General features: G+C 66.3%; 4 protein-coding genes across 8 annotated transcripts; 2 read left to right on the forward strand and 2 right to left on the reverse strand.

Annotated features, from left to right (window-relative positions):
• The first annotated feature begins 1,846 nt into the window (after positions 1 to 1,846).
• Positions 1,847 to 4,956, forward strand: DPP7 (dipeptidyl peptidase 7). 2 transcript variants are annotated; one of them, XM_040963317.1, is made up of 13 exons: positions 1,847 to 1,952; positions 2,025 to 2,138; positions 2,348 to 2,487; positions 2,807 to 2,970; positions 3,231 to 3,366; positions 3,433 to 3,514; positions 3,585 to 3,751; positions 3,832 to 3,892; positions 3,979 to 4,097; positions 4,166 to 4,322; positions 4,393 to 4,457; positions 4,544 to 4,614; positions 4,695 to 4,956. In XM_040963317.1, the coding sequence occupies exons 1-13, from the start codon at positions 1,868 to 1,870 to the stop codon at positions 4,795 to 4,797; spliced, it is 1,464 nt and encodes a 487-aa protein (XP_040819251.1). In that variant the 5' UTR covers positions 1,847 to 1,867; the 3' UTR covers positions 4,798 to 4,956. The 2 variants fall into 2 exon arrangements, with proteins under 2 accessions (XP_040819251.1, XP_040819250.1); XM_040963316.1 differs by having other exon boundaries at positions 3,231 to 3,514.
• A 54-nt stretch (positions 4,957 to 5,010) lies between these two features.
• Positions 5,011 to 13,390, reverse strand: MAN1B1 (mannosidase alpha class 1B member 1). Its single transcript, XM_040962926.1, has 14 exons — positions 13,202 to 13,390; positions 12,965 to 13,073; positions 12,383 to 12,471; positions 11,115 to 11,218; positions 10,391 to 10,497; positions 9,543 to 9,725; positions 8,958 to 9,106; positions 8,649 to 8,837; positions 6,992 to 7,182; positions 6,789 to 6,909; positions 6,445 to 6,642; positions 6,225 to 6,356; positions 5,909 to 6,150; positions 5,011 to 5,869 (listed from the first exon to the last, which is right to left on the reverse strand). Exons 1-13 carry the CDS (start codon positions 13,310 to 13,312, stop codon positions 5,947 to 5,949), a joined length of 1,887 nt encoding a protein of 628 aa, XP_040818860.1. The 5' UTR covers positions 13,313 to 13,390; the 3' UTR covers positions 5,011 to 5,869; positions 5,909 to 5,946.
• Positions 13,391 to 13,788: 398 nt separating this feature from the next.
• UAP1L1 (UDP-N-acetylglucosamine pyrophosphorylase 1 like 1) lies at positions 13,789 to 17,454 on the reverse strand. The gene is made up of 9 exons (XM_040963209.1): positions 17,131 to 17,454; positions 16,835 to 17,039; positions 16,551 to 16,726; positions 16,075 to 16,247; positions 15,804 to 15,997; positions 15,385 to 15,525; positions 15,028 to 15,213; positions 14,831 to 14,897; positions 13,789 to 14,581 (listed from the first exon to the last, which is right to left on the reverse strand). The coding sequence occupies exons 1-9, from the start codon at positions 17,417 to 17,419 to the stop codon at positions 14,486 to 14,488; spliced, it is 1,527 nt and encodes a 508-aa protein (XP_040819143.1). The 5' UTR covers positions 17,420 to 17,454; the 3' UTR covers positions 13,789 to 14,485.
• Positions 17,455 to 19,146: 1,692 nt separating this feature from the next.
• Positions 19,147 to 22,887, forward strand: SAPCD2 (suppressor APC domain containing 2). Of its 4 annotated transcripts, none has more exons than XM_040963213.1 (6): positions 19,147 to 19,699; positions 20,821 to 20,930; positions 21,197 to 21,343; positions 21,424 to 21,531; positions 21,604 to 21,699; positions 21,789 to 22,887. In XM_040963213.1, the coding sequence occupies exons 1-6, from the start codon at positions 19,147 to 19,149 to the stop codon at positions 21,915 to 21,917; spliced, it is 1,143 nt and encodes a 380-aa protein (XP_040819147.1). In that variant the 3' UTR covers positions 21,918 to 22,887. The 4 variants fall into 4 exon arrangements, with proteins under 4 accessions (XP_040819147.1, XP_040819146.1, XP_040819145.1 ...); XM_040963212.1 differs by having other exon boundaries at positions 21,197 to 21,337; XM_040963211.1 differs by having other exon boundaries at positions 21,424 to 21,699.
• Positions 22,888 to 27,393: the final 4,506 nt, after the last annotated feature.

Below are 27,393 nucleotides of genomic sequence, written 5' to 3' on the forward strand. Positions count from 1 at the left end.
GACTCTGCTGCCACTCTGAGAGCTAGGCCCAGAGCACTCGCTGCTGGGGGACTACGGGTGTGCATGGCCCCCATGACTGCCTCAGCTGGGGTTGGGCCAGGACGCAACAGGTACACCTCGGGATCTGGGGCCTGGCTGCCCTGGAGCTGGGACAAGAAAAGCCAGACTCGATGCAGGACAGGCCTAGCAGGGTGGCCAAGTCGTAGCTCAGCACCCTCACATCCCACAGGGCAAGGCTGGGACTCCAGCCTCCTGCTGCTAGGTCCCCACCACCACGAGGGAGACCCCAATGGAGCTTGCAGCTCCTGGCTGCAGCCTGCTGCTAGGAGCGAAGCAGCCAGTAGCTGGTGGGAATTCTGGGCCTGCTTAAGGCCAAATCTGTGTTAACTATACCAGTGTGCCAGCGGGCAGCTGCAGCTTGCCTAGGCAAGGGAGTCTGGGGACACAGTGGAGTGGGAGCATCGGAGGGCATGCGTGACAGGAAAGGAGCGACTTCTGGGGTCTCCTATAGACCAGGCCACTGCACTCACAGGTGGGCAAGGGAGCTGAGACAGAGTGGTTTGGGGGGATCAGACCCAGTTATGTGGAAGACCTGGGCTGGGCTCAATGGCATTGGCTGCTGCCCACTGGTGCACAAAAGAGCTAGACCTGTGGGCATGCCTGGCTGGGCTAGGTCGCAGTGCCCACCCGCGAGTGTTAGAGCAGGGAGGGGTGGGCCAAGGCAGGCTGGGCTGCAGCACCCACCAGAGAACCAGCTCCCATGAGAACCAGCTCTGGGGACAGAGTCTGTAGGGGGCTTGTGGGCTCACCTCTGTGGGACTGCGGTTTGCACAGAGCTGGAAGTAGTGGCGGGCCGATCCAGGCTGAACCACGGAACTCACCTGACCCTTGCAGGACTGGAGCTCGGAGAAGGTCAAGTGGGGCCAGGCTATAGCACCTACTGGTGCATGCATGGGGCCAGGACTGAAGGCAGACCATGCCAAGCAGGTCCACCGCCCCCAATTGGCACATGTTAGACCCTGGGATGGGGAGCAGGCTTGGTAGGCAAACACGGGGAGCTCCCCTGCCATGCCACAGTCCCCTCTGGGGAACACAGAAGCCGGAATCGGGGCCAGGGAGGCCAGGCGAGGCTGCGGCACTCATCAGCATTTGTGTGGGCCAGGCCTTAGCACTCACTGGCAGGTGTGGAGCCAGAACTGGGACAGAAACAGCACTGGGCCCTGAGTGTGGCTGGGGGACCTGACTGGCCTGGTCTCTGGTCAGCTGCAGGGCTGCCCTCTGGGAGGGAGTGCTGGACGAGTGGCTCAGGCCTGCGTCCACCGCCCTTCAGGCAGCTCCAGGCACAGCCTTGCCATGGGGGCCTGGACAGGCACACTGTCACCCTCCCAGGGTCCGAGTGAGGGGCCGCTGGCCACAGCTAGGGCTGGGAGCCCATGGCCCAGCACCTCTGCAGCCTGCCCTGGGCCAGTCCCTGTGGGCCTGTGGCTGGAGCGGATGCAGCCCACCCCGTGTGCTCCTGGCCCGGCCACTCTTAGTGTCAGGGCTTTGTCAGGAGGCGGCCCTCCAGAACAGCAGGGACGCCCAGGGGACAGCGTGGTGGGAGGCCTGGGGAGAGACACAGTCCCGGCCGTGGGTAGGGAAGCCGTGGCTCCGTGAAGTGGGCCTGAGGGGAAGAGGCGCCCGGCTGCAGCCCCTGCTTGAGCGAGCCAGGGGCCACTGCTCCCGCATCCCTGCCGCCCCGCGCGGCTCCGCGGCGACCGTCTCCATGGAGACACAGTGGGCGCCAGGGACCGGGGGACCCGGAAGCTGCGGCGGCGCGCCGCGTCACGTGGCCGCCGGGTCAGGTGACCGGCGGGCGCAGGCAGCCATGGGTGCCGGGCGCCGTCCGCGGTGGGCGCCGCTGGCGCTGGGTGCGCTGCTGGCCCTGGGGCTGCTCGGCCTCGGGGCGGCGGGTGAGTGCGGTGGGCGCCCCGCGGGGCCGGGGGGTGGGCGCCCCGGCCGCTGACCCCGCGCCCCACCCGCAGGCCGCCGAGTCCGCGACCCCGGCTTCCGCGAGGGCTACTTGGAGCAGCCGCTGGACCACTTCAACTTCGAGAGCTTTGGCAACGGGACCTTCCGCCAGCGCTTCCTGCTCTCAGGTGAGGGGGCCGCCGCGCGCCCCGCTCCCCACACGCCGTGACCCCCGCCCCGCGCCCCGCGATCCCCGCACCGCGCCCCCTGCCCCACACCCCACGATCCCCGTCCCGCTCCCCACACCCCGCGATCCCCGCCCTACACCCCCGCGCCCTGCGGCCCCCGCCCCGCGCCCCGCGAGTCCCGCCCCACCGACGCCCGCCTGTCCCCGCAGACCGGTTCTGGGAGCGCGGCCGCGGGCCCATCTTCCTATACACGGGCAACGAGGGCGACGTGTGGGTCTTCGCCAACAACTCGGGCTTCATCGTGGAGCTGGCGGTGCGGCAGAAAGCCCTGCTGGTCTTCGCGGAGCACGTGGGTGCCGGGGCCGGGGGCACGGCCAGGGGCGCGGGGACCCCGCTGGGCTGGGGGCGTGGGGACCCAGCTGGGCTGGGGGCGCAAGGCACGCAGTGGGGAGACCCCGCTGGGCTGGGGCGCAGGGAGCAGTGGGGACCCATTAGACCGGGGCTGTGGGCGCGAGGCGCACAGTGGGGAGACCCCTCTGGGCTGGGGCGCGGGGAGCAGTGGGGACCCCATTAAACCGGGACTGGGGGCGGGGGGAGCGCAGTGGGGACCCTCGGAATCTCGAGGCCGTGGGGCTGGCGGCTCAGCCACGCCTCCCCACTGCCTGCAGCGGTACTACGGGAAGTCACTGCCGTTTGGGGCGCAGTCCACGCGGCCCGGGCACACGGAACTGCTGACTGTGGAGCAGGCGCTGGCCGACTTCGCCGTGCTCCTGCAGGCGCTGAGGAAGGAACTGGGGGTCCCGCACGTCCCCGCCATCGCCTTCGGAGGGAGGTGGGTCCCCTCCACTGGGTCCGTCCCCACGCCCCGACAGACCCCGTCCAAACTGCTGGGACCCTCAGGTCGCCCCACTGGGGCAGCTCCAGCTCAGCCCGCGGGACCCTCGCAACCTTGCCCCCTGGGACCCTGCCTCTGCCTTACCCGCCACCGCTGGGCTCGGGTTCTGGGCTCCGCTCTGCGGGACCTGGGCCTTCCCTAGAGGAGGAGGCGCGGGCAGTGGCAAGGCACCGGCCTCAGCTCCTGCCCACCCCCAGCTATGGGGGCATGCTGGCCGCCTACCTGAGGATGAAGTACCCGCACCTGGTAGCTGGCGCACTGGCGGCCAGCGCCCCCGTCGTGTCCGTGGCAGGCCTCGGGGACCCCACCCAGTTCTTCCGCGATGTCACAGCGGTGAGTGTGCTGGGGAGCCCCTGGAAGGAGAGGGCTGGCGGCCACTGCAACTCCGTGTCCCCGCAGGACTTCGCGGCCCAGGGCCCCGAGTGCGAGCAGGCCGTGCGGGAGGCGTTTGCAGAGATTCAGTACTCTTTCCGGCGTCGAGGTGAGGAGCCCCCGTGCCCGCCCCCGGGAGCACCCCCGGCTGCAGCTTGCTCAGTACCCCCTCTCCGCAGCATCCGGACGCATCAGCCGGGACTTCCGCACCTGCCAGCCGCTCTCGGGGGCCAAGGACATGAAGCAGCTGTTCGTGTTTGCTCGCAACGCCTTCACCATGCTGGCCATGATGGACTACCCCTACCCCACCGACTTTATGGGCCACCTGCCCGCTAACCCGGTCAAGGCAGGCGTGGTCCCCGCGAGCAGGGGGCTGGGCCGGCGTGGGCCCCCACTGCTCCCACTGAGGCTGTGCCTCTTCCCTAGGTGGGCTGCCAGCGGCTGCTCAGTGAGAACCAGCGCGTCGCCGGCCTCCGGGAGCTGGCAGGTGGCCTGGGGCTGGCAGAAGCTGGGCTCCCCTGGCCCCGCAGACTGGCTGCGCAGGGGCCTGAGAAGCCATGTCCTGCTCCACAGGGCTGGTGTACAACTCCTCGGGCTCCGAGTCCTGCTACGACATCTACAAGCTATACCACAACTGTGCCGACCCCACCGGCTGTGGCACCGGCTCGGACGCCCGAGCCTGGGACTACCAGGTGGGCAGGGGCGGCAGGGCCGGGTTGGGTCACGGGCGAAGCCATGGCTGAGCAGCATTGGCCCACAGGCTTGCACCGAGATCAACCTGACCTTCACCAGCAACAACAAGACGGACATGTTCCCTTTGCTGCCCTTCACCGAGGCCCAGCGCCGGCAGTATTGCCTCGACACGTGGGGCGTGTGGCCCCGGCGCGACTGGCTGAAGACCAACTTTGGGGGGGATGGTAAGCCAGGCACTGGGCTGGGAGAGGGTGCCTGCGTCCTGCCCCTCACCTCACCCACTGCCCCTTTCAGACCTCAGAGCCGCCAGCAACATCATCTTCTCCAATGGCGACCTGGACCCCTGGGCAGGAGGCGGGGTGAGTGAGCGGCCCCGGTTGGCAGCGCCTGCTCCCGCCCCCACTGGCCACGCAGGGATCTGACGGGGGTTTCACACTGCTGGCAGATACGGAAGAACCTCAGTGCTTCCCTTGTGGCCATCACCATCCATGGAGGGGCACACCACCTGGACCTTAGGTGCGCAGGGCAGGGGTCTGGCTGGGGGCTCCTGGGCCAGGTGCAGCCTGCCCAGCTGAGCCCACCCTCTGGCTCCTCAGGGCATCGCACCCAGAGGACCCCGCGTCCGTGGTGGCGGCCCGCAAGCTGGAGGCCTCGCTCATCCGGGAGTGGGTGCAGGCGGCTGCACTCGAGCGTCCTTGAGCCTGGGCTGCCGAGGCCCTGGAGCAGCGTCTGCACCGTGTGACCGGGGCTTGGGGGGTGGCACAACCCTCTCCGTCCTGGGGACCCATGTGGTAGGGGTCAGGCACAGCTCATGATCTGGGCTGAGCCACATACCCAATAAAGAGGACTCTACCTCAACCTACATTTCCCTCTGGTCCTGCCCAGGCCCGCAGAGCACACCAGCCAGGCTGGTTTTTCTAAAAAAGGTTTATTGAAAGGCAGTTACAGAATGCTCTTCTGTCCACTGGGTCATGCCTGACGGCCACATGACCAAGTCTGGGCCAGGAACTCTTCTGGGTTTCCCACGAGGGTGCAGGGATCCTGGCACTGGCTGGCCTTCAGCAAGAGCTGGACAGGAAGCAGAGCAGCTGAGAGGGGTGCAGCGTGGCGCATCTCTGGCCCTCAGGGGTTCCATAGCTGTCTGTCCCGCCCAGGGGACTCTTGGCCATGCCACACCAGGCTCAGGCTGGGTGCCAGGCCCTAGGAGGTGGGTGGAAGCCCGCCACCTGCCAAGGTCGTGGTTAGTGGCCATGTGTCAGGCGTTCTTCCCGGCATGGACACTAGGCAGGCTTGGGACTCTATGAGCGCAGACACTTGGCCCAGCCACGGTCAGCCCCAACAAGGGGCTCTGAGGGGGCAGGCTGACCTGGGCTGAAAAAGTATCTTGGTCCCCTTGTGCCTTGGGAGCAGTAGGGGGCTCTGCCCTGAGACCTGGCCCATACTGCCCAGCACAGACCCCACGCAGGAGACATTGTGAGCAAATCCACATTTATGTTGGTTGGAACCTCAGGGTGCAGGAGATGGGACAAGCTCTGTCATCCCATCCCTGCACCAAAAGGCAGCAGGAGGTACCTGAGTCTGATGAGAGTGGGAGGAGCCAAGGCGGAGTCCCAGGGTACAGGCAAGCTCTGGGTGACCCACAGCATGGTCCAGGACGTGGGCAGGTCCTGGGCGACCCACAGCATGGCCCAGGACGTGGGATGGCCCCGGAAATGGGCAGGCCCTGGGCAACCCACAGCATGGCTCAGGACATGGGCAGGCCCTGGGCGACCCACAGCATGGCCCCAGACATGGGCAGGCCCTGGGCGACCCACAGCATGGCGATGGTGAGCGGCCCGACCAGTGCACCTAGGCAGAGGACCAGATGGGCAGAGGGTGGGCCTCGGTATTGAACACGTGGGTGTCAAGGCTAAGCAGGCCAGCGTCCTCTGAGAAGAGCAGGTACAGGTATTTCAGTGTCTCGCCCAGGAAGAAACTCTCCATCTTGTCCCGGGGCTGTGGCCGCTGTGCGTCCTGCACATTGTTGATGGACGAATAGCCACCCGAGGGGACCTGCGCCACCAGAGCCGGGCCTCAGACATGCCCCAGAGACCCCCTGTAGGGCACGCACGTGGGGCCCCACTCACCCGCGTGTGCTTGTTGAAGCTCTGTAGGATCTCCCAGCCCCAGTCCTGGTACTTGCGGTCACGTGTGACGCGGTACAGGTAAAACAGGCTCTCCACGGTTTCCGGCCTCAGCAGGTTGTGCCTGTCTGATGGCTGCAGGCGGGACGGGGGCTCAAGCTTGGCCATGTCTGCCCTGGCTGCCAGCCAGGCCCCCTCACACCTGCCCCTTGGCAAGGCCCACCTTGACCTGCACGTCCTGGTAGCCCGCCTTGGGGTACAGGTTGAAGTGTGCGATCTCGGGGCTCAGCCCGGTCTGCATCTGCCGGTTCATCTCATAGCACGTCTCCATGAGCAGCAGGGCCAGCTCCATGTGCTCGGCCGGCAGGCCGTGGTGGACGCCCAGGGCCAGCGTCCCTGGCAGGAAGCACACCAGGTGGTCCTGGAACCAGAGGCTCCCTTGTCACCAGGCCCCAGCCCACCCTGGCTCCCCGGAAGGCGAAGGGGGTGACCCCAGGTGAGCCCCCACACACACTCCAAGGCAGGCAGCTGGGCTGGCCGGCCCCGGGGCCCCCAGGCACCACTCACCATCTTGGCGCTGAAGTGGCCATGGGCCAGCTCCCCCACGAAGGTGAGCTTGCTGGGCTCGGAGCGCCGTAGCAAGTGTTTCTTCACGCCCTGGATGGCCGTCAGGTAGTCCTCCAGCAACCTGCGCGGGGCAGCTGGTCGGCAGGGGCTTGGGGCCCCCTCACCCCCGCGAGGGCGGGACCCAGGGCCGGGAGGGGCCTCACCGTGTCTCCTTCTTCCCGCCCTGGATCCACTGCTTGAGCAGGTACTCGTAGTAGCTGTCAGCCCGGGCGCCCAGCGTGAACACGTTAGGGTGAGTGAAGAGGCCGCTGTGCGTGCTGATGAACATGGGCACCAGGCCGTCCTTCTTCCCTGCCAGCGAGTGGATGTGCCTGCTCACCGCTTCAGCCGCCTCCTAGACGGGGGAGCAGGCCATGGGGACGCAGCAGGGGCCCTCTCCTCAGGACCCCATGAAGGCTGAGCCGGCCAGCGGGTGACGGAGGCTGAGCTGAGCCAGCCAGCGGGTGACGGAGGCTGAGCTGAGCCAGCCAGCAGGTGACGGAGGCTGAGCTGAGCCAGCCAGCGGGTGACGGAGGCTGAGCTGAGCCAGCCAGCGGGTGACGGAGGCTGTGCGCCTGGCACCGGGGCCTGCAGGGCTGAGCCCAGCCAGGCAGAAGCTGACACTAAAGCTGCAGCTGTAGCCAGCTGCTCTCTCCCCACGTGCCAGGCCGCACAGTCAGCTATGTCCACGCACAAATACGGCTTCTGCACAAAGCAGCTTAGCTTTCCATTACACATTGAGAAACCGTCGTGAGCAATTTTTTGAGAGACACCTCAAACACAGCTGGGAGGAGGGCACTGCAGCCTGGTCTCGCTCTGCCTTCCAGGGTGCCTGGGCAGGAGTGGAGCAGACCAGCACCCAAGGAGGACCTGTGGGGCTCAGTGACTGTCAGAGAGAGGGCTCGCTCAAGCTGGATGGTGAGCGGGGCAGCCGATGACCCGAGTGTGCACAGCCCAGGCGCCCCCTCTCCTCCCTGTTGCCCCTGACCACAAGGACCAATGCCTGCCCTCAGGAAGACCCTCAGACAAGGGACCAGGGCTTTCTGCAGCTCAAAAGGGACCTGGACGGAGCTCCTGGCTGCTGCCAGGCCCAGCTTCAGCTGCTGTGGGCATCTGGGGCAACTGGCAGACCAAATTGCAGGGTATGCCTCTTAGCCGCTGCCTGTCTTCCTGTTTTTTCAAAGATTTTACTCGATTTGAAAGGCAAGGTTCCAGAAGGAGGGAGAGAGATCCACCTGCTGGTTGCCTGAAGCCAGGAGCTCTGTCTGGGTCTCTCCTGGGGCTGCGTGGGCCCAAGCACACTGGCTGTCCACTGCTGTCCCAGGTGCATAGCAGGGAGCTGGGTCAGCGGTCAGCAACAGAGCAGCCAGGAGGTGAACCAGTGCCCATACAGGATTCTAGTGCCCCAGTTGCAGCTTAACTTGCCGTACCACCACACTGGCCCTGTCTCAGCCCTGTTAGTAGATTTTTCAGAATCCTAAGTAGTTAAAATAAGGGAGTAACTCAAGTGTCCACTGACTGGACTGATGGAGCAGACAGGGTGGGGTCCCTGCCTGAGGGGTTGCGGCTCTCACTGGCTGGGACAGCACTGAGCCAGCTCTACCACGCCCATCATGTCAGTCATATCACGGGTGGGACCTCACGGCTCCAGGGTACCACACCGAGGCCCCTGCACAGAGGGCCCAGGTGGAGTCAGCTCCCAGCCTTGACCTGGCCCAGGGCCCGCAGCTGTGGACCCTTGGATAGGCTGTGTGCCTCGGGAGCCCTGCACCTGGCTCGCTCCAGCAGGATACCCTGCCGTCGGGGAAGCCGCCTGCCTACCCGGAATGTCTGCACTCCTGTGAGACGTGAGAGCTCCCGGAACTCGAGCTGGATGCTGGTCACCTCGGCCACCGTGCTGTCGGACGTCCAGCGGGGGGGGCGGGCCATCCCAGTGCCAATGTTCACGTCCGAGTAGGGGATCTTGGAGGGCGTCCTGAAGGCGGGCAGCAGGCGCCGTCCGAAGTCCTCCTGGGGGAGTCCCCCCACACCTGTTAGTGCCCAGCATCCTCAGGACCCCAGCCCCTTGCCCAGGAGGTCTGATGGGATAGGCACCGACAGGTGGGGCCGGCTGGCAGGCAGGGCGCTCACCGCTTTGCTCAGGAAGATGCGGTCCCCCGACAGATGGTAGGCGCTCAGGAGCCCCCCGAGGATGCGGATCGTGCTCTCAAACAGGTTCACTTCCACGTCCTTGTCAAAGGTCAACTTCTCTGCCACCCAGTTCCGGGCCTCCTGGAACTCTGGGAGAACAGGGCGGCTGCAGGAGGAGCCCTGAGCCCGCGGGCTCCTGGGGGGCGCACACGCAGGGTCGGGGAGGAGAATGACACGGACGCGCCTGGGTCGGTACACGCAGGAGGGCTCTGGCCACAGCTGGCCGCCAGCTGCCCCACTTCCACCCAGTCCCGGTCCGTGACGCAGGGCCCGGGCCCGACGGCGCTCGGAGGCCCAGCCGGAGCTCATGGCTCCCAGCCTTGGATGCTGCTGCCACGTGGGGAGAGAGCCGGGAGGAAGTCTCTCCCTCTCACTGCAGTTCTTTCCTTCAAACACGTGGAAGCAGCCAATGCAAAGCGAGCTTGCTCCTTCCCAGAGTCCTTTAAGTAACTCCACCCGGTGAACGTGAGTCACCTCGGAGGCCGGGACCAGGCTGCGATGGCGGGGAGGCGTCCCCACCCCTACCTGACTTGAGACCCAAGATCCACATGGTGTCGAGGGCGTCGATGAGGGTGAGACCGAGGCCGAACCACTCGCTGAAGGACCTGGACACCGGCTTGAGCTCATCGCGGCCCCAGGCGAAGCGGCGGTAACCCTTCCAGGCGTGCAGGAAGGCGGCGATGACGCCCTTCTGGCGCTCGCTGGGTGCTGTGAGGAGGGGGGCTCAGGAGACACAGGACCCCAACCACGGGCGAGACCCTGAGCCACAGGTGGGACCCCAACCACGGGCGGGACCCCGAGCCACAGGTAGGACCCCGAGCCATGGCAGGCAGGCCCAGACCGCGGCATGCCTAGAGTTGCTCTGAGCACCCACGGTGTGTGCAGCTGACAGGGCATCTGGAGGACCACGGGCAGCCGCTGAGGGATGGACACGGCTTAGGGTGCTCAGACCTCCTGCCTGCGTCCCCCCATGTCTGATGGGGTCTGGAGTGGCAGTGGCCAGCACAGCCTGGGAGGCACCCCTCACAAAACCCAGGCACCCAGCAAGAGGTGCCTTCCCAACACGGCAGCCTCACACGGCACTCGTGTGGGCACTCCACCAGCTCTGTGCCCATCTCTGCAGGCCCCAGCCCTGCTGGAAGGACAGCTGGGTCCCCATGGGGACTGGACGCAGCACCCTGGCCTCACTGTACCCTTCCATCGGGTGGGAGCTGGAGGGAGGGGCAGCAGGACGCCAGGTCCAAGGAGGGCCCGATGCTGAGGACAGAGTGCCCCGGGGCCGTCTAGGGACCCACAGTGCACCCCTGTCCAGCACTGCCCAGCCTTGAACAGGGCAACCCCCACAGCCTGCAGAGCGCGTCTGGTAGCCTCACCTGTGTCCTGGACCACGGGCCGCGGCGCGGGGGGCTTGCTGGGAGCCCCTGCCGCCCTCGAGGGGAGCTCCGTGCCCTGCTCAGGTTCAATGACTGCGCCCCGCCAGCTGCAGGGACAGAGCCACAGTCAGGGTGTGGGGGACCCCAGCCCTGCACCCTGCAGGATCCCAGATCCCTCCAGGACGATCGTGCCATCGTCCTGGGGGCGAACCCACTCAGGGTCACCGAGTCAGGTCACTCAGCACTGAGGCACAGTAGCTGCTGCTGGCAGGGCGACCTGAGGGCCTCCTGGGGGAACCCCATCACTCGGGAGTGGGGACCACCATGGTGTACACAGGACTGTTCTTGGCAACACGGAGCGGCTTGCCCGACTGCCTAGAGCGCCAATGCCAGCTCCCAGCACGTCTGCCCATGGGGGAGCGCACTGTGAGTGGCACAGGCTCCCAGCCTCTCTTCAGGCAGGCAACTTGTGGCTCAGCCCAGGCCCGCCAGGAGCAGCCAGTGACCACTCAGAGCAGCCAGGGCCCAGGTCAGTCTTGGGACAGCAACGAGAGCCCCAGGCTGCTGGGCAGGCAACAGTGTTGCGGGGGCCGGGGCCTTGAGGTCTCCCCTCAGCCGACTTGCTACCCAGAGGGCATGAGCCCGCAGCTGATGAGACGAAAGGCCCTCGCCCACCCGACCCGGGACACGGGCCGGGCACCTGTCTCCAACAAGCTCCTCTCACCTGATGACCGTCCTGGGCACGTCCGCGCTGACCAGGGCCCCTTCCCGCTCCTGACCGCCTTGGGGGGCTCCGATCTGCAGGTAATGTGGGTCCCGGTGGGGCCTCTGCGGCCCCGATGACAGTCAGTGAGGGTTCCTGGCCCCCAGACCCTGCAGGCACTCCCCCTTCTGCCCCTGGCACTCCTCGGATGCAGACCCACACTACAACTGGCTCCAATGGGTAATGGTAAAGTGGCAGGCCGCCCAGGGCAGCCCTGGACAAGGGCCAGCCTCCCTGGCTGGGTACTCCAACACTTACACACTCAAACCCCGGGCCTGGAGACCACAGACCCCAGAAAGGGTCCTGCCAGGCGCCTCCCGGGCCGGTGTGCTGCCCCTACCCCCTGCGCCTTCTGCTCTGAGTGCTGCTTCGCAGCCATAACAGAATGGAGTCCCTGCTGTAACTCCGGAGGCACAGTCTCAAAGGACAAGCCCCCACCGAGTGGCCAGGCCTGCAAGAGGAGCCCCGAGCCCTGCTGCCCAGTGTCCACATGAGCCACATGCAGCGGGGCAGCCCACGCTCGGCCCCTGTGCAACAAAGTCCTGGCACACACAGCGCGCCCAGCAGCCCCCCAGCGCTCGTGGGCACGCCAGCACCACTGCGGAGACGCACCGCTGTTTACGGGCATGGCGGCTGCCTCTGGCACCCCGACACCCCGCAGCTCACAACTGCACAGAGCGCCGGGCAGCTTCTTGAGTGCCAGCTGTGCAGCTGGGCCGGCCCTCATTCCTGCAGCCAGCGGGTGGTTCCCGAGCCCATCTGAGAGCCTGGGCCAGCATGACTTTCTTCCCCCATGGCCACCCACAGCTACCCAAAACCACCTTGTGATGCCCACAGCTCCGGCCGCCCCTCCATGTGGTCGCTGCCCTGTCCCTGGTCTCCACTGCTACTCCCTACCCCGGGTGGACCACAGCCCACTGGTCGCCAGGACGCCGGAGGCCCCACACCACCTCCTGCGTACCAGTGAACCGGCCCTCCACTGCCCCCAACCTCACAGGGAGGGTCTCCCTGCCTCCACCTCGCAGCTCTCCTCCACCGCTGGAATCCCCCAGACTGGGGGCTCCTTCTCAGCCTTCCCGGGGAACAGCCAGCCCCCAGCCCAGCCCCCAGCCCAGCAGGGGCTGCGGGGCAGTGTGGCGGGGAGCTTGTCCCTCCCCACGGGGCACACAGGTCAGGGAGCCATGAAGATGATGTCTCCATCTGGAGAGGCCCTGTGCCCGGGTCGGTACCTGGGGTGAGGGCAGGTCCGCGTTGGCCTTCTGGGGGGGCGGGAGCACAGGCGCGTGGGCTGGTCTCAGCTGCTCGGCCGCCTGCAAGGCTGCACAGGGCATGGAGGAGCCTTACCTGAACCCCGTTCCAGCCACCTGCTCCCGCCCCACCCCCACATAGGGGAGACGCAGACCGAGTGCCCGGCTTTGGCCCGGGGTAACCAGCACATGGGAGCGCCTGCTGCGTCTCCCTCCTCCGTGACAGAGATGGGGACAGAGGCCCACGCACGGCACAGCTCAGCGGACCACGGCCTCCCTGGCAGGCCCCTGCCCCTTGATCTCGCCTCTGGACTTTGGGCAGGCCCAACCCTGCTGTCCTGGGGTATGAACCAGCAGCCTGAAGGCCTCTGTCCCACCCTGTCTCCCACCCAAGTCGGAAATAGAACACAGGGAGCGAACGCAGGGGGCGGATGTCACCGAGGTCTTGGCGCTCCGTCCTCACCTTCGGCCCCAAGGCCCCTCCACCTGCTCCCGCAGCCCTAGGCTCCGCGCGGGGGGCGGCCCCACACCGCCCACAGGCTCGCGCGGCACGGGGGCGCCTACCTCGCCACTGCTCGGCCAAGTTCAGGTACGCCAGGAGGCCGAAGACCACCAGGATCGCCGCGAGGAACAGGGCCAGGTTGCGCTGCAGCCGCGACAGCTGCTTCCATTTCTAGGACCGGGCGGGGGCGGCAGTTTGCGTGGCTTCCCCGGCCGCGGCAGGTGCGCGGGGGAGGCCACGGCGCGCACGAGTCCGGCCGCTCGGGTCCCCGCGCCCCGCGCCCGCGCCCCGCGCCTCACCCGCCAGCACGAGCGTCGCCGCCAGCCCTTGCTGTTGTCGTAGCGGTCGCCGAGGCTCAGCGTCACCGAGATGAAGTCGCGGGGCGGCGCGGGCGGCGGCGGCGGGTACATGGCGGCCGCGGCCGGGGGAAGCCCGCGGGCCGGCCGCGTCAGGACGCCCGACTCGGAGCTCCGGCCGGAACCCGGCGCGGGCCACCCTCGCGGGCCGCCATGGCAGCGCGGCCGACTCCCCGCCCATCCCGCGGCTCGGCCAGTGCGGGTCTGCCCCGCCGCGCCTGCGCCGCGACGTCACGGGCTTCCGGGTCGGTACTGGGGTGGACCCCGCCCTGACGGCCCTGGGCGCGGGGCTGTGGGGTCGGAACCGCCTCGCCGCCCTGACCCCTGGGCGCGCGGGGACCCTGTGGCCCGCGGGGTGGGAACCGCCTCGCCGCCCTGACCCCTGGGCGCTCGGGGCTGTGGGGTCGGAACCGCCTCGCTGCCCTGACCCCTGGGCGCGCGGGGACCCTGTGGCCCGCGGGATGGGAACCGCCTCGCCGCCCTGACCCCTGGGCGCGCGGGGACCCTCCGGGGTGGGAACCGCCTCGCCGCCCTGGGCACGCGGGGACCCTGTGGCGCGCGGGGCTGTGGGGTCGGAACCGCCTTGCCGGGGCAGCCCACGGTGACCCCATGCGTCCCAGGCCATGGCGCACCAGTGCCAGGGCAGGAGCCGGCCACGTGCCCGAATACGGGCCTGTGTGTGCACATGGACCTGGGGTCCTGTCCAGCACCGGCAGCACAGGTGCACACGGGCCGGGGACCTGGTGGGACACTAGACGGAGTCAGGCCGTGTGTGTGGGTGGCCGCATGAAGGACACAGGACGTGTACATAATTGTATGTAGGTTTATGGCCATCCGAAATGTGAAAACGCGTTCAAAAGTGTAGCGCTGCACTTGCAGAGCCAAGAGGTGCCAGTTACTGTGGGCAGCCTGCGGGGCACAAGGCACACCTTAGCAGCAGACCGACAGAGCCAGGGAAAGCACCAGGGGGCCAGGGCTCAGCCGGCCCCACCCAGCTCCATCAGCCCAGCCTGCAGGGACTGCCCCCAGGGAGACCAGGGTCCCCGCTGGGCGGGGCGGACAGGTGTCCCAGCTGCTCTGCCATCCAGGCTGTGGGGGCCAGGAGGGCACAGGTCAGCGTCACAATCCCGCTGTGGGGACAGGGCTGGTGAGCTGGTTCCGCGCGACACGTCTCCTCCGAGTTCTGCAGGCCAGGCACCCGGGCCTCAGGACCAGCCTGACTGTGGGCTAGGAATCCTGGGGCATCAGCAACTCCCTGGCTTGAGTCTCGTCCAGGATGAATGGGGACCGGAGCGTCCGGCCTCGCAAATACACGTCCAGACCCTGGCAACAAGCAGGTGACAGTAGCCACGTGTCTGCCTGCCAGTGCCTTTCCCATAGTCAGGGATAAAGACCCGATCCCCCTAAGGCCCCAGGTCAGCATGAGCCCCCTCCCCGGTTGGCACGCCCAGCTCAGGAGATCAGCCGAGGGCCGCCCTCCCCAGGGAAGGCCCCCAAGATTAGCCCTCGGCGCAGCCCCACTCAAGCCTGGACCAAGAGCCATCGAGAGGGGACAGGGAGCGGCAAGCTCACCTCTCCCGCATAAGAAACCAAGGGTGAGATCTCGCAGATGGCCGGAGGGTCTTCGTTGGGTGGCAGGCTGTGGGCGGTGCCTGGTCAGCATGTATACCCAGCACCCCAGTCCCGCCCATCCTCAGCCGTGCCAGGCAAGAGCCTGCAGCCAGCTCCTGTGGAAGCTTGGGCACAGCGGGGTTGCACCCCACACTCACCAGAGCTGCTCAGGCAGGGGGGTGCCCTGCGCGTCCAGGAAGCGGGCACCGGCCCGCAGGGCCCAGCGGTAGTGCTGAGCCAGCAGGGCACGCCGGGCCGAGGAGGGGCTGTCGCTGGCCGCCCCGTCCGCGTTCTTCAGCGGCGAAAACTCCTCCTCCCTCTGCACTTGGAAGGCCACTAGGTTGCTGGAGGGGGGGGGCTGAGGTGGGGGCCATGTGGCATGCAGGGCAACCCTGTTCCCACCGACCAAGGGGCCAGTGCCTGGCTCCCCGGGAGGCCTGAGCTCCTCCCTCCTGGGACCTGCCTGCAGGACCCCCCCGAAACGAAACGGGAGCAGGGCAAGCTCTCCCACTGACCTGGCAAACGGGAACACGTCAAACACAAACTTCTCCATTTTGATGCCATTGGGCTTCAGCGGCTTCACCAGAACGCCCTGCTCGTCCACATGTGGGACCTTCTTCACGGCCACGTGCGGCTGCAGCAGAGGCTCAAATTCCCTGGGGGGAGGGCCGGGCCAGGCCATCAAAGCAAGCTGCCTGATTGGATGTCCCAGGTCTGGACTCAGCGGAGCCCGGTTAGCGCCCCTGTGTGTCCCACCCCCCACTGTCCAGCTGAACCTGGGCACCGTCAGCCAGGGGCAGGGGAGGCCCTGACCACGAAGCCAGCCCACCCCAGGGTACTCCTGCGCCCCTCAGGCTGAAACCAACACCCTCTCCCCCCACGGCCCTCAGTGGCTCCTGGCTGCAGGCCAGGTCCCCAGCCAGCACACACCCACCTGGTGACTGTCTGCAGGAAGCCCCGAGTGACGAAGTGGTTGCAGATGTTGCCCGCGTGGTAGAGCAAGCTGCCGTCGGATGCCCGAAGGCTCGCGGTCTCAGGGCTGATCTCGCTGTACTCCACCACCTGGGGCACGCCATCCAGCTGGCAGAGCACGCCCACGGGCTCCTGGGGGTCTGTCTTCTCCACCACCTGCACCATAGGGGGAGGGGCTCAGCCACAGCTCCTGGGGTGCCCCTGCCCCACCACCTGAGGCCGTGGGGGCTCACCTTGGCGCCACAGTCAGCACCCTGCAACACACAGAAGCCCAGGAAGACGGGGTCTGCCAGGCGCACGAGGATATTGTCCACGCAGTAGATGTGGACAAAGTCCACTCCACGGCGCTGCATGTCCTCCAGGACCTGGTGGTCAGCCAGTGCGCGGTACAGGCCACCGTTTCCGTCTGCAGAGGGAAGGAGAGGCCTCAGCATGAGGGAGCTGTGGTCCCCATGGGAAGGCAGTGCTGGATCATCAGCCAGCCAGAGCCGGGGATGCACCCTGGGGCTGGCGCCTTGTGGCTGCACCATGGAGCTGGATCCTGGGCTGGATCCTGGGGCTGGATCCCTGCAGCGGGCTCCCTGGGGCTGGATTCATGGGATTGCACCCAGGGGCTGGTTCCTTGTGGCTAGATCCATGTGGCTACACCTTGGGGCTGGCTCCCTGGGGCTGGCTCCTGGGGTTGCACTCAGCCCTGGACTGCACACACCTGGTGCCAGAGCAACTTTGTCCTTGCGCTCAAGGATGGCCTTGCCCTCGAAGCTCACGGCAGGCAGCATACGCTGCTCAAACAGGACCACGTTGGAGGGGTCCAGCTGGAAGAAGCCATTCTCACGGAAGAAGGTGGCCGTGGGTCCCAGTGTGAACTCGCTGGTCATGATGTACCTACAGTGGGCAGTGGGTGAGTGCTCGGGTCACAGTCATGGTCACAGCCTAACGGGTGGATGAGGGTAGCCCCAAGAACAGCCTGGGCACCAGGGGGAGGGGACACACCAGGGCACAGTGCAGCAGACCCCGTGGCGCTCCCCGGCCAGCTGCTGTACCCTCCGGATGCGCTCGGCCTGCAGCTGGTAGAGGGTCTTCTGGCTGGGCAGCCCCACGCGGTACATGCCCTTGGGGTAATCCACGCCCAGGCGAGTGCCCTGCCCGCCGGCCAGCAGCAGAACCGCCACCTTGTTCAGGGCGATCTGCCGGAGACCTGGGGGCGCATGGCCAATGAGGGGGACGCCAGCGCGCCCCAGGGACCCGTCAGCACCCTTCACAGCTCCCTCTACCGCTGGTCGCCCTACCCTCTTCTTCCCAGCGCCGCCGCGCCTCGGGGTCTCCGCGGCTCGCGATGCCCACACGCTCAGGGGGCAGGGGCCGCAGGCGCGCGGCCAGCTCGGGGCACGGGCCCGGAGGGCGCGCGCAGGCCGCCGCCGCCCGCTGGCAGTGCTCGCGCAGCGCCACGGGGTCCAGTTCGGCCAGCTGGGCCAGCAGCGCGGCGCGGGGCCCTGGCGCCAGCTCGTCCCAGAAGCGCAGGAGGTGCTCCTGGCCGGCCTGTCGCAGCCGGGCGCGCACGTCCCGCTCCGAGGCCATTGCGCCGCGCTCGTGACCCGCGCTCCGGCCGTCACGGGACCACCGGGCGGGGCCGTCTCCGTGGGCGGAGGATCCGGCCCAGGGCGAGGGGCAGGCTGCACAGCGGGAACGCCCCGGGGAGGCCGGTTCTGGCCCTACAGGGTCTGCATTGGCGCCGGGCCGTCGGGGGCGGGGACCCAAGGAGGAGGCGGGAGAGGAAGAGCCCGAGCCGCCACACCCCAGCACCTCCCAGCGCCGCTGCTCCACCACCAAAATGAACAATGTCGGACTTGTTCCTGTTGGAATCCGCCCCGGGAGGAATGTGGGAAGGCCAGTTCTGGCCGTGTGTGGGGACCGAGCGCCTGTGGAAGCTGCTCCTCTTGCTGTTTAGCCTAAGGGCGGCCCGAGCGGGAAGCTGGAGAGGCGAGCCCAGGGCCCCAGGTGCAAACTCCTGGGGTGTGCATTCAGGGTGCCCTGCAGGCGGGAGCCAGCCCCTGCCCCAGGCTGTGGTCGCCTGTCACCTTGCTGACCCCAAGGCCCCTGGATGCAGGGGCAGAAACCCGGCACTCCCTGGGGAAAAGAACCAAGGTCCAACTGGCTAATCTGCCCCCTGCAAGTGCCAGCATCCCACACAGGCGCCAGTTCGTGTCCCCGCTGCCCCACTTCCCATCCTGCTGTGTCCTGGGAAGGCAGTGGAGGACGGTCCAAAGCCTTGGGACCCTGTACCCGCGTGGGAGACCTGGCAGAGGCTCCTGGCTTCTGCTCAGCTCAGCTCTCTACTTCAGTCATATGGAGAGTGAAGCTGCAGACAGATCTTTTTGTCTCTCCGTAAAACTGATCTGCTTTTCCAATAAAAATAAATCATTTTTAAAAAGGAGCAGGGCCAATCCCCGCGCAGTGCCCTGCACGGGGGTCTGTCGGGACCACCGAGGGGGGAGGATGACCTGGGAACCAGGCCACACGCACTGGCCTGGCAAGGGGCCCTCGGGCCATGTCGGGGCTCCCCGCCTGCGGGGCGACAGCAAAGCCTGGGAGAGGAAGCACCCAGCACCTCTGACCTCTGGCAGGCCCACAGGCCAGTGCTGGCTCAGGGCCACCTGCCCCAGGATGAGGCTGCAGCGTGTGGGGCTCAGGGCCGGCACTGAATGCACCCCAACACCCGGCTCCCCACCTGGCCTGGAGCACCAGTCAGTGGGGTGGCCCCTGCCCTGCTCCCAGATCCAGGGGGGCGGGCCTTGTGGGGACACAGCCCCCAGAGCTGCGAGAAGGTCACGGGTGGGAGGGGACAGCCCCGGGGTGATCTGAGAGAGGACACGCCGGCTGGGAAGGTGGGCTGGGCTGTAAGGGTAGCCGAGGAGACCTGGTCACAGATGGGCATCCGAGGACACGGGAGAAAGTGGCTTTGTCCTGCAGACCAGCCCAGACAGCCCCGAGGGACCAGAGGCGGTGCTGGCCGCCACGGGGACACAGGGGCCTCTGTGAGCGGCGGGAGAGCCCGGGCAGCAGGGACCCAGGGGAGCAGGACCGGCGCGCCCCGGGGCCCCCCGGGCCTCCGTGCGCCTCGGCACCGGAAAATCAAACCCGGGCCGGCCGCCTCGCAGCCAATCGCGGCGCAGACGGGCCGCGCTCGGGCCAATGGAGGCCGCGCGTCGTAATGGGGCGGCCGCGCGAGGCGGGCCCCGTTCAAAAAGTAGCCGCCATTGTGGCCCGGGCCGCGCGCTGGCCGCGCGGGGACGGAGCCCGCGCCCATGGCCGGGGCCGCGACGGCCGAGCGGGGCGCAGAGCCGCCCGGCGCACCCGGCACCGAGGGCCTGCCCCGCGCCTTCCTGCAGAGCCTGCGCACGCTCTTCGACATCCTGGACGACCGGCGGCGCGGCTGCGTGCACCTGCGGGAGATCGAGTCCCGCTGGCAGGGCGCCGACGCGCGCGAGCTGCCCCGCGGCGTGCTCGAGGGCCTGCGCCGGGTGGCCCCGGCCAGCGGCTACCTGACTTTCGAGCGCTTCGTGGCCGGCCTGCGCGCCTCGCTGCTGAGCGCCGATGGCGGCCCGCGGGGCCCCGCGCGCGGTCAGCCCCGGCCGCCCCCGCCGCCGCAGCGCCTGGCCTTCGCCCCGGCCGACGAGCCGCGCACCTTGCTGGAAAGGAAGCCTCTGCCGCTGGGCGCGCGTCCCCCGGCGGCCGGCCCCGGCGGCGCGGCCCTCAGCCCCGAGGGGCCGTGTGGCCCGGCCGAGGCGGCGCCCTGCCCCGCGGAGCCCGAGCGGCCGCAGGGCGCAGCGCTGGAGCGGAGCCCGAGTGCGGACGCCGGTGAGGACCCGGGCACCTCCCCGCGGAGGCCGCCCTTCCCTGCCCCCCTGGGTATTGGGTGGGGACCCTACCCCGCGCCAGGACCGCAAAGGGCAAAGGGACCCTTGTGAGTGGAGAGGGAGAGGCGCCAGCCCCAGCATCTGCCCCACTCTTGAGTGCCCAGCCTTGTTGCTATGGCTGCTCTGCCAGGATCCCTGGTACCCTTCCCCACCGCGGATCTGGGCCGGACACAGCCTGCTAAGGGGACACATGGAGGCAGGCAGGCTCCTCCTGGCTTCTGGTCCTGGTGGCAGACAGGGCACAGCTGCATGGCCACCCGGGGAACAAAAGCCGAGTTATGGCTGGAGTTTGGGGCTGTCCCTCACCCAGCCAGCCTGTCCCTGGTGGTCCCCGCCCATCACGGGCCTCAGCAACTTGACCCCATAAGTGGTGCTCAGAGTCACCGTGGCCTGGCCTTATCCCTGTGCCCGCGGGGCTGCTGCCCCAGTGGCCGGGGTCGGGGAGCAGTGTCCGCACAGGGGGCCTCAGCTGTGATGAGGGGCGGCGCTGCTTGAGTGACAGAGTCCACGCTGGGGCACCTGGTTGGGAGGCTGTATGTGCCCAGGGAACCCCACGGTTGTGGCCATCCCTGGGGCCCCATATCTCCCTCACCTGCTGCTTCCCATGCCTTCCCTCCAGGCGGCAGTCTCACAGGAGCTGCCAGAGCGGCACGGCCCGTTGGGACCTGCGGGCTGTGGGCAGGGCTCCCTGCCAGGCCCACACCCTCCTTGGGCACGGGGTGAACATGGGGGGGCTGCTCACCTCCCCCTCCTGGGGGCGGAGATCCTTGGGCATGGGGCCAGCAGCACGAAAGTCCCGCGGGCCCCATGCCCAGCCTTGGCACGTTCTGGGGGCAGTCAGCCTCTCACCCGCACTGGCTCCTGTGTGCCTCCTTAGCCAGGAGCCTTTGCAACCTCCAGAAGGGCACTGGAGTACAGGAGAAAGGTGGGGGGAGCCCCTGCCACACTCGGGGCCTGCAGAGCTGTGAGGAACGCTGGGGCACAGGGCACCAGCCGAGCGTCTTGGGGCCTGCCCAGCCTGCCCCTTCTGGGCTGGGGTTAAACCAGGCCTGTGGCATGCAGGTGCAGCAGCCTGTGGGGCGTCGGAGGGAGGAGCCTGGGACTCGCGCCGCCCGCGAGCCCGAGGGGAGCGGCGGAGGCATACCATCACGGACGGCGTGGACTGCGGCCTGGTGAGTGCGGCCAGCTCGGTGGACAGGTGCAGCTCACTGTCCCTGCCTGGTTGGGGTGACGGAGGGAGGGCATGAGGTCCCTGGGAGAAGGAGCAGGGCAGGGCTCCGGGGCACACCGCACCTCTGCGGGAAGCCACAGGGCCTTGTCTGCGCTGGCGTGGCCGCCGGCTTTGCACAGGTGTGCGTGGGTGGCCGCCGGCTTTGCACAGGTGCGCGTGGGTGGGTGCGGATGCGCGTGCTCACCAGCGTGCGCGCCCGGGTTGCAGCTGCAGCAGATGAAGGAGCTGGAGGAGGAGAAGGAAGTGCTGCTGCGGGGCCTGGAGATGATGGCGCGGGGCCGCGACTGGTACCAGCGGCAGCTGGAGCAGCTGCAGGAGCGCCAGTGCCGCCTGGGCCGGGGCCGAGCTGTGAGTGCACCCGGCTCCCTGACGGAGGTGGGGGGGACCTGGGGCTGGCCCACGACCTTGACCATCCCTCCCCCGCCTCCCTCTAGGACCTTGGGGCTGCAGGGAGTCCCCGCCCCCTGGGGCAGCTGCTGCCCCAGGCGCAGGAGGTGGTGCGATGCTTGGGGGAGCTGCTGGCCGCCGCCTGTGTGGGCAGGGTGAGTCCTCCCGCTCCGGCCCTGCCCGCCGGCCCTGGTCCAGGGGCTGCGCCTGACCCGGCCCTCCCACAGGCCCTGCCCTCCGGGCTCCCGAGCGCCGCGCCCTCGCCCAGCTGGCAGCAGCAAATCATCCTGATGCTTAAGGAGCAGAACCGCCTCCTGACACAGGTGGGCGGGGAGGCGGCGTGTGTGCGTGCAGGGGGTGGCGGGGAGGTGTGCGCCCCTGACTCTGACCGCCCCTGACTCACCGCCCCCAGGAGGTGAGCCACAAGAGTGAGCGCATCACGCAGCTGGAGCAGGAAAAGTCGGCCCTCATCAAGCAGCTGTTCGAGGCCCGTGCACACAGCCAGCAGGACAGCGCAGCCCTGGACTCGACCTTCATCTAGTGGACCCACCTAGCAGCGGACACTGGGGACCTGGCAGGGCCTGTGGCTGCCGCGCCCCGCGTCCTGGCCTGGCTGCAGACACTGGGGACCTGGTGGGGCCTGTGGCTGCCGCATCCCTGCATTCCTGGCTGCCCCACTTGGCAGTGGACACTGGGGACCCACCCTGTGGGACCAGTGGCAGCCACGCCTTTGTGTCCTGGCCTGGCAGTGAACACTGGGATGCTGGGGACCCTGGCTGCCCATCACCCCTGGGCTCCGGATCACTCCGGCTGCACTCCTGGCTGTGGCCAGCAGGGGCCGTGCAGCACGTGTCTCTGGCACCACACCCAGTGGCCATCAGGTCGGGGTGGGCTGCAGCCCTGGGGACCCCACTGGCATTGGGACCCGGCTGTCTGCTCCTCCCCACACCCCAAATCTGCCCCCAAACAGGGCAGAGCCAGCCCCTGCAGCCTGGCCCAGAGCTCTGCGTGTGCTATTCCACTGCCTGGGGCCCAATGAGCTCCCTTGGGTGGGCGCACGGTACTGGGGGGTAGCAGAGGGAACTTGCGGTCAGCCCTTCCCACAGGCAGTGGCCGTCCCACTAAAAGAGGCCAAGTCAGCGTCTTTCCCGTGGCGCTGACACAGCAGGGTGGCCCTCGGCCTGGGCGTGCAGCAGTCAGCAGCTACCAGGGGCAGGAGTAAGCGTGGCTGCTCCACGTGATGTGTGTGACTGGAGAGGGCCATCCTGCCGTGTCCTGCCGTGTCCTGCCACATGAGGCCGGCAGGCGGGGGAGGGCGCAGCGGCCATCGGTGTGGAGTTCATGTCACAGGGTCTGTGGCCCAGGGCCCCCATCCCCAGCTTCTGCATAGGTCAGGAATGGAGGGAAATGGCTGCCCCTCGGGCGACACTGCCAGCTAGCCACAGGGCCTGCGGGGACCGGGCCTCTGCCCGCAGGAATAAAGTGTGTGGACCGGTAGGATTCTGCCACAAGCATCATCGCCCATGCTGTGAGGAGTCACAGGTGAGCGTGACCGACATGGGGGCCTGTCGCCAGAGGGCCGTTCCCTGAGTCACACTTGAACTGGGCACCTGGGTGGCCACAGCCTGACCACACATCTGAGTCCCTGCCCTGCCCGCCACCCCAACCCCAAGTCGCATTGCTGGGTCCACATCCCAGCTTCCAGGAGAGCCGGGTGCAGGGTGGAGGGGAGCTGGTGGAAGGGATGAAATGGGAACCCCCAACCGGGTCCCCAGCCTCTGCCCCAGGCTTGGTTCTCTGTGAGCCACAATCTGCCTTAAAGTGCTAAAAATTGTTATTGGAAAGTGTTGGGGTTCAATGAATCTTCTAAGGCCAGTGAGATGACTTTAATCTCTAGTTGCTATTATAATTAACCCTTTCAAGAAAGGCAGATTTATACAAAGATCTTCTATCTTCTGGTTCACTCCCAAATTGTCCACAACGGCCACAGCTGAGCTGATCTGGAGCCAGGAGCCTCTTCCGGGTCTCCCATGTGGGTGCAGGGTCCCAAGGCTTTGGGTTGTCCTCCGCTGCTTTCCCAGGCCACAAGCAGGGAGCTGGATGGGAAGTGGGGCTGCCAGGATTAGAACCGGTGCCCATATGGGATCCCAGCGCGTTCAAGGTAAGGACTTCAGCCGCTAGGCCCTTATCTGTTTTGATGATTTTTACATAGCAGGTGCAAAGGGTCGAGGGCGACAGGAAGGTGAGTCAGGCCATTTCCACATTCTCCGTTTGCTTCCTGTCTCTGGAGGAAGAGGGGAGCCAAGAGGAGAAGCCACACCAGCCCCCCAACCGCCTCCATGTCCTGGGATGGAGGACGCCAGCCCAGGGTCCCCGATGGGCTCCTAGGGTCCTGCTCAAGTGGCTTTGGTAGTTCAACAGTCTGAATTCCTGCCGATCTCCCCATTCCAAACCTGCTGAAATCTCTCCAGAATCCACTGGCTGACAGAGCCCCCCCAGAGTCCATTTGGGCATTCACTGCCAACACTTGGCTGGGGTAGTTGATTGGTTCTGTCCTCCGTCCTCTGCTGAGGTGCTACGTGTCCTCCTCAGGCTCCAGTGGACTGCCATGTCCTCCATGCACACCCGCATACGCTGTCCACTGCTCCGTCTAAGCCTCTGAGGAGGCCCAGCTCTGACACACGCATTCCATGGTCAGATCATGGAACCTGCAATTCTCTCCATGGTTGGGGTTCTGAGTCCGGCAGTTCAGTGGGGGGATCCCAGACCTGATTCTGTGTGTGCGTGCCAGTATAGGATCCAGCACAGTCCCTCGCCCCATCAGCTTATGCGCATGCTGGTGGTTGCAATTGCTGGGTCAGTTCTATCCCCAGCCCTGTCTTCTACACAGACCAATGGGTGTTGCAGCCCACCCCGATCCTGCCCAGCACACACTCAGCCTTCATGTACACCAGTGGGAGCTGTAGCCTGGTTGGGGCGACCCACAATAACCCCCACCGGGCCCGTCCCCTTCACTGGTTCCATGTTACCAGTATTACAGCAGGCTGGTCCAGTCTGTCCCACATCCCATTCAGCTCTCATACATGTCAATGGACATTAAAGCCTAGTTCAGCCCAACCAGCTCCACTATCCAGCCCGCACACCTGCCAGTGGTGCCACTCTGTCTAGCCATGCCTGCCCCTAGTCCTGGTTTTTGTACTTACCGGCTGGAGTGGCAACCCAAGAGAGGTGCCCGCTGTTTCCTTACTAGGCTCACATCCATTCCTGGGTCATCCGCTCTCCACATGGTTTTGCAGTTTAACTTGACAGAATTTTCCCCCACGCCAGCATCTGCCAGCTGATGCGGCAAAGCCCAACCAGCCCACACTCTGACATGCATGCACCCAGCCTGGCTCTCATCCAGCTCACATGAGGCCAGCAGATGTATCCCTGCCCGGCCTAGACCTCCCATCCCAGCCCTCACATTCACCAGTGGGAGTGCAGTGGTGGTCCAGCAGGGGAGCCCCATGCAGCCTCCTACTGGCTTTGCTCCCTATCCCCCGGGTCTCTGGTGTGCTGGTTGGGTACTGCGGCCCAGTCTGGCATGGCCCACTCATCATAGTGGGTGTTGTAGCCTTGCTGGGCCCAGCCCAGCCCAGCTGGCCCCCAGTCCTGGCCTTCATATGCACGGCCGTGTGGTGATCCAACCTGGCCTGACCCATACTCCATTCTGGTGCTCAGATTCACCAGCAGATGATATGAGCTGGCCCAGCCTGGTTCGCCCCCGACCTGAGCCAAATGTATGCCGCTGGGTACCTTTCCCTGGTCTGGTCTGGGCTGCTTCCTGTCTTTGTTCTGCGCTCACCTGCTGGGACTGTGTCCTGAGAGAGGAGTTGCCCAAGCTCCTCCATCAGAACCTCTCCCAGTGCCAGATCTCATGCACACCGGTGGGTCCATGGGCCAGCCCTACTTAGTCCACCTCCTGTCCTGGCAGGAACAGTGGCCTTTCCTGACTGGCATTCACCCAACCAAACCTGGTCCACACCCATGGCTCAGCAGGGGCAGAGACCCAGTCCAACCTGTCCTACACCTGCCCTGGTTCTCACGAGCACCAGTGGGTGCTGGAGTCTAGCCCAGTCTGATGTACCCCAGACCCAGTCCACACTTGTGCTGAGGAATACCGCAGCATATCCAGACCAGAACGCAGCCCCCTTTCCTGCCCTTGCGCTCAACAGTGGACCCCCAACCCAGCCAGGGTGGCCCCTTAGCTCCACGACCAAGCCTGTTCCCAGCCATAGATCGCACACGTGCCAGTGGTTGCTCTGACCCAGCTTGGCACAGCCCCTACCCTGTCTTGGCCTTTGCCTTTGGATGCTCTGGCCTGGCCCGGCCTGACCCCAGTCCTGACTTTCGCTGGCAGGTGCTGGAACCTGACCCGCTCAGTTAGCTGTCCTCCCTGGCTCATGCAAACCAACAGGTATGACAGCCTAGCCCAGCAAGACCTGCGCTCCAGTTTGGTTTCTGTGCTTGCTAGTGACCTAAGATTGCTTGACCCTGCCCGGTCCACCCCCTTATAAAACCAACTCACACTCTTGCCAACAAATGGAGCAGCCCTGCCCAGCCTGCCTGACCCCCAGGCCTGGACCCCGTGATCATCAGTTATGACCCACTCCAAGACCCAGATCTCATGTGCCAGCAGGTGCCAGGCCCTTGCCTGGCATAGCCTGCCATCGTGGCCTTCTATATAAGCTGGTGAATAGTGTGGCCTGACCCACTGCACACCGTTTTAGGGTGCACATGCAGGCACTGCAGCCTGGACCTGCCCTGACTATTTTTAGCCCCAGTACCCGTGAGTGTGGCAGGTTCCATGGTCACACCTAGCTCAGCCCATCACTACTCCAACTAGAGGGACCTGTATATCTCAGGGCTAGGGCCACACATCCCCCACAGCATCTATCCCCTGGACCTGGTTCTCTTGCTTTGACAGTGTCATGGCTCTGTTCCAACTCTCAGTCAGGTACTGGGATCCTGCCCTAGCTTGCATATGGGCCAACGAGTGGTGATCTTCACCAACAAGCACATCTCGGGACTCCACGTGGGCTGTGGCATCGGTCTGACCCATACAGATCCTCCAGTGTCTCCCCTCCGAACCACCAGGTCTCCGTCCCCTCACCTACCTGCAAGTAGAGTGGTCCTGTCGTTGGGAGTCCCTCGGGATTCATTTCTCACCCCTAACCCTCACCTACACACAGGGTGGCCTTATCCATTTGTGTCCCTAGGCAGTAATTCCACACCCCCAAGTCCCCTGAGCTCAGCACTCACCCACCGGCTGCCCAAGTCAAAATGGTGCCACCTGCTTTTTTTAAAAAAAAAAAAAATTATTTTCATGACAAAGTCAGATATACAGAGAGGAGGAGAGACAGAGAGGAAGATCTTCCATGCAATGATTCACTCCCCAAGTGACCACAATGGTCTGTGCTGCGCTGATCAGAAGCCAGGAGCCAGGAGCCTCTTCCGGGTCTCCCGTGTGGGTGCAGGGTCCCAAGGCTTTGGCCCGTCCTTGACTGCTTTCCTAGGCCACAAGCAGGGAGCTGGGTGGGAAGTGGAGCTGCTGGGATTAGAACCGGCGCCCATATGGGATCCCAGTGCATTGAAGGCGAGGACTTTAGCCGCTAGGCCATGCCACCAGGGGCGGTGCCACTTGCTTTTAAGTAGTCAGGCTAAGTAGGCTGTGCCCCCGCCCCCACCAGCCAAAAGCAACCAGTGGAGTGGAGGTGCCTGTTACCACGCCCAGCCCCTGCATCTGCTTTTTAAAGAATTAACTCCAAGGCCTGGTGCAATAGCCTAGTGGCTAAAATCCTCACCTTGCATGCACTGGGATCCTGTATGGGTACTAGTTTGTGTCTTGATGGCCCCACTTCCCATCCAGCTCCCTGCTTGCGGCCTGGGAAAGCAGTCGAGGACGGCCCAAAGCCTTGGGACCCTGCACCCATGTGGGAGACCTGGAGGAGGTTCCTGGCTCCTGGCTTCGGATTGGC

The sequence above is a fragment of the Ochotona curzoniae genome, unplaced genomic scaffold (assembly GCF_017591425.1).
Source record: "Ochotona curzoniae isolate NIBS_2020 unplaced genomic scaffold, NIBS_Ocur_1.0 scaffold_3208, whole genome shotgun sequence".
In the NCBI taxonomy this organism is placed as follows: domain Eukaryota; kingdom Metazoa; phylum Chordata; class Mammalia; order Lagomorpha; family Ochotonidae; genus Ochotona; species Ochotona curzoniae.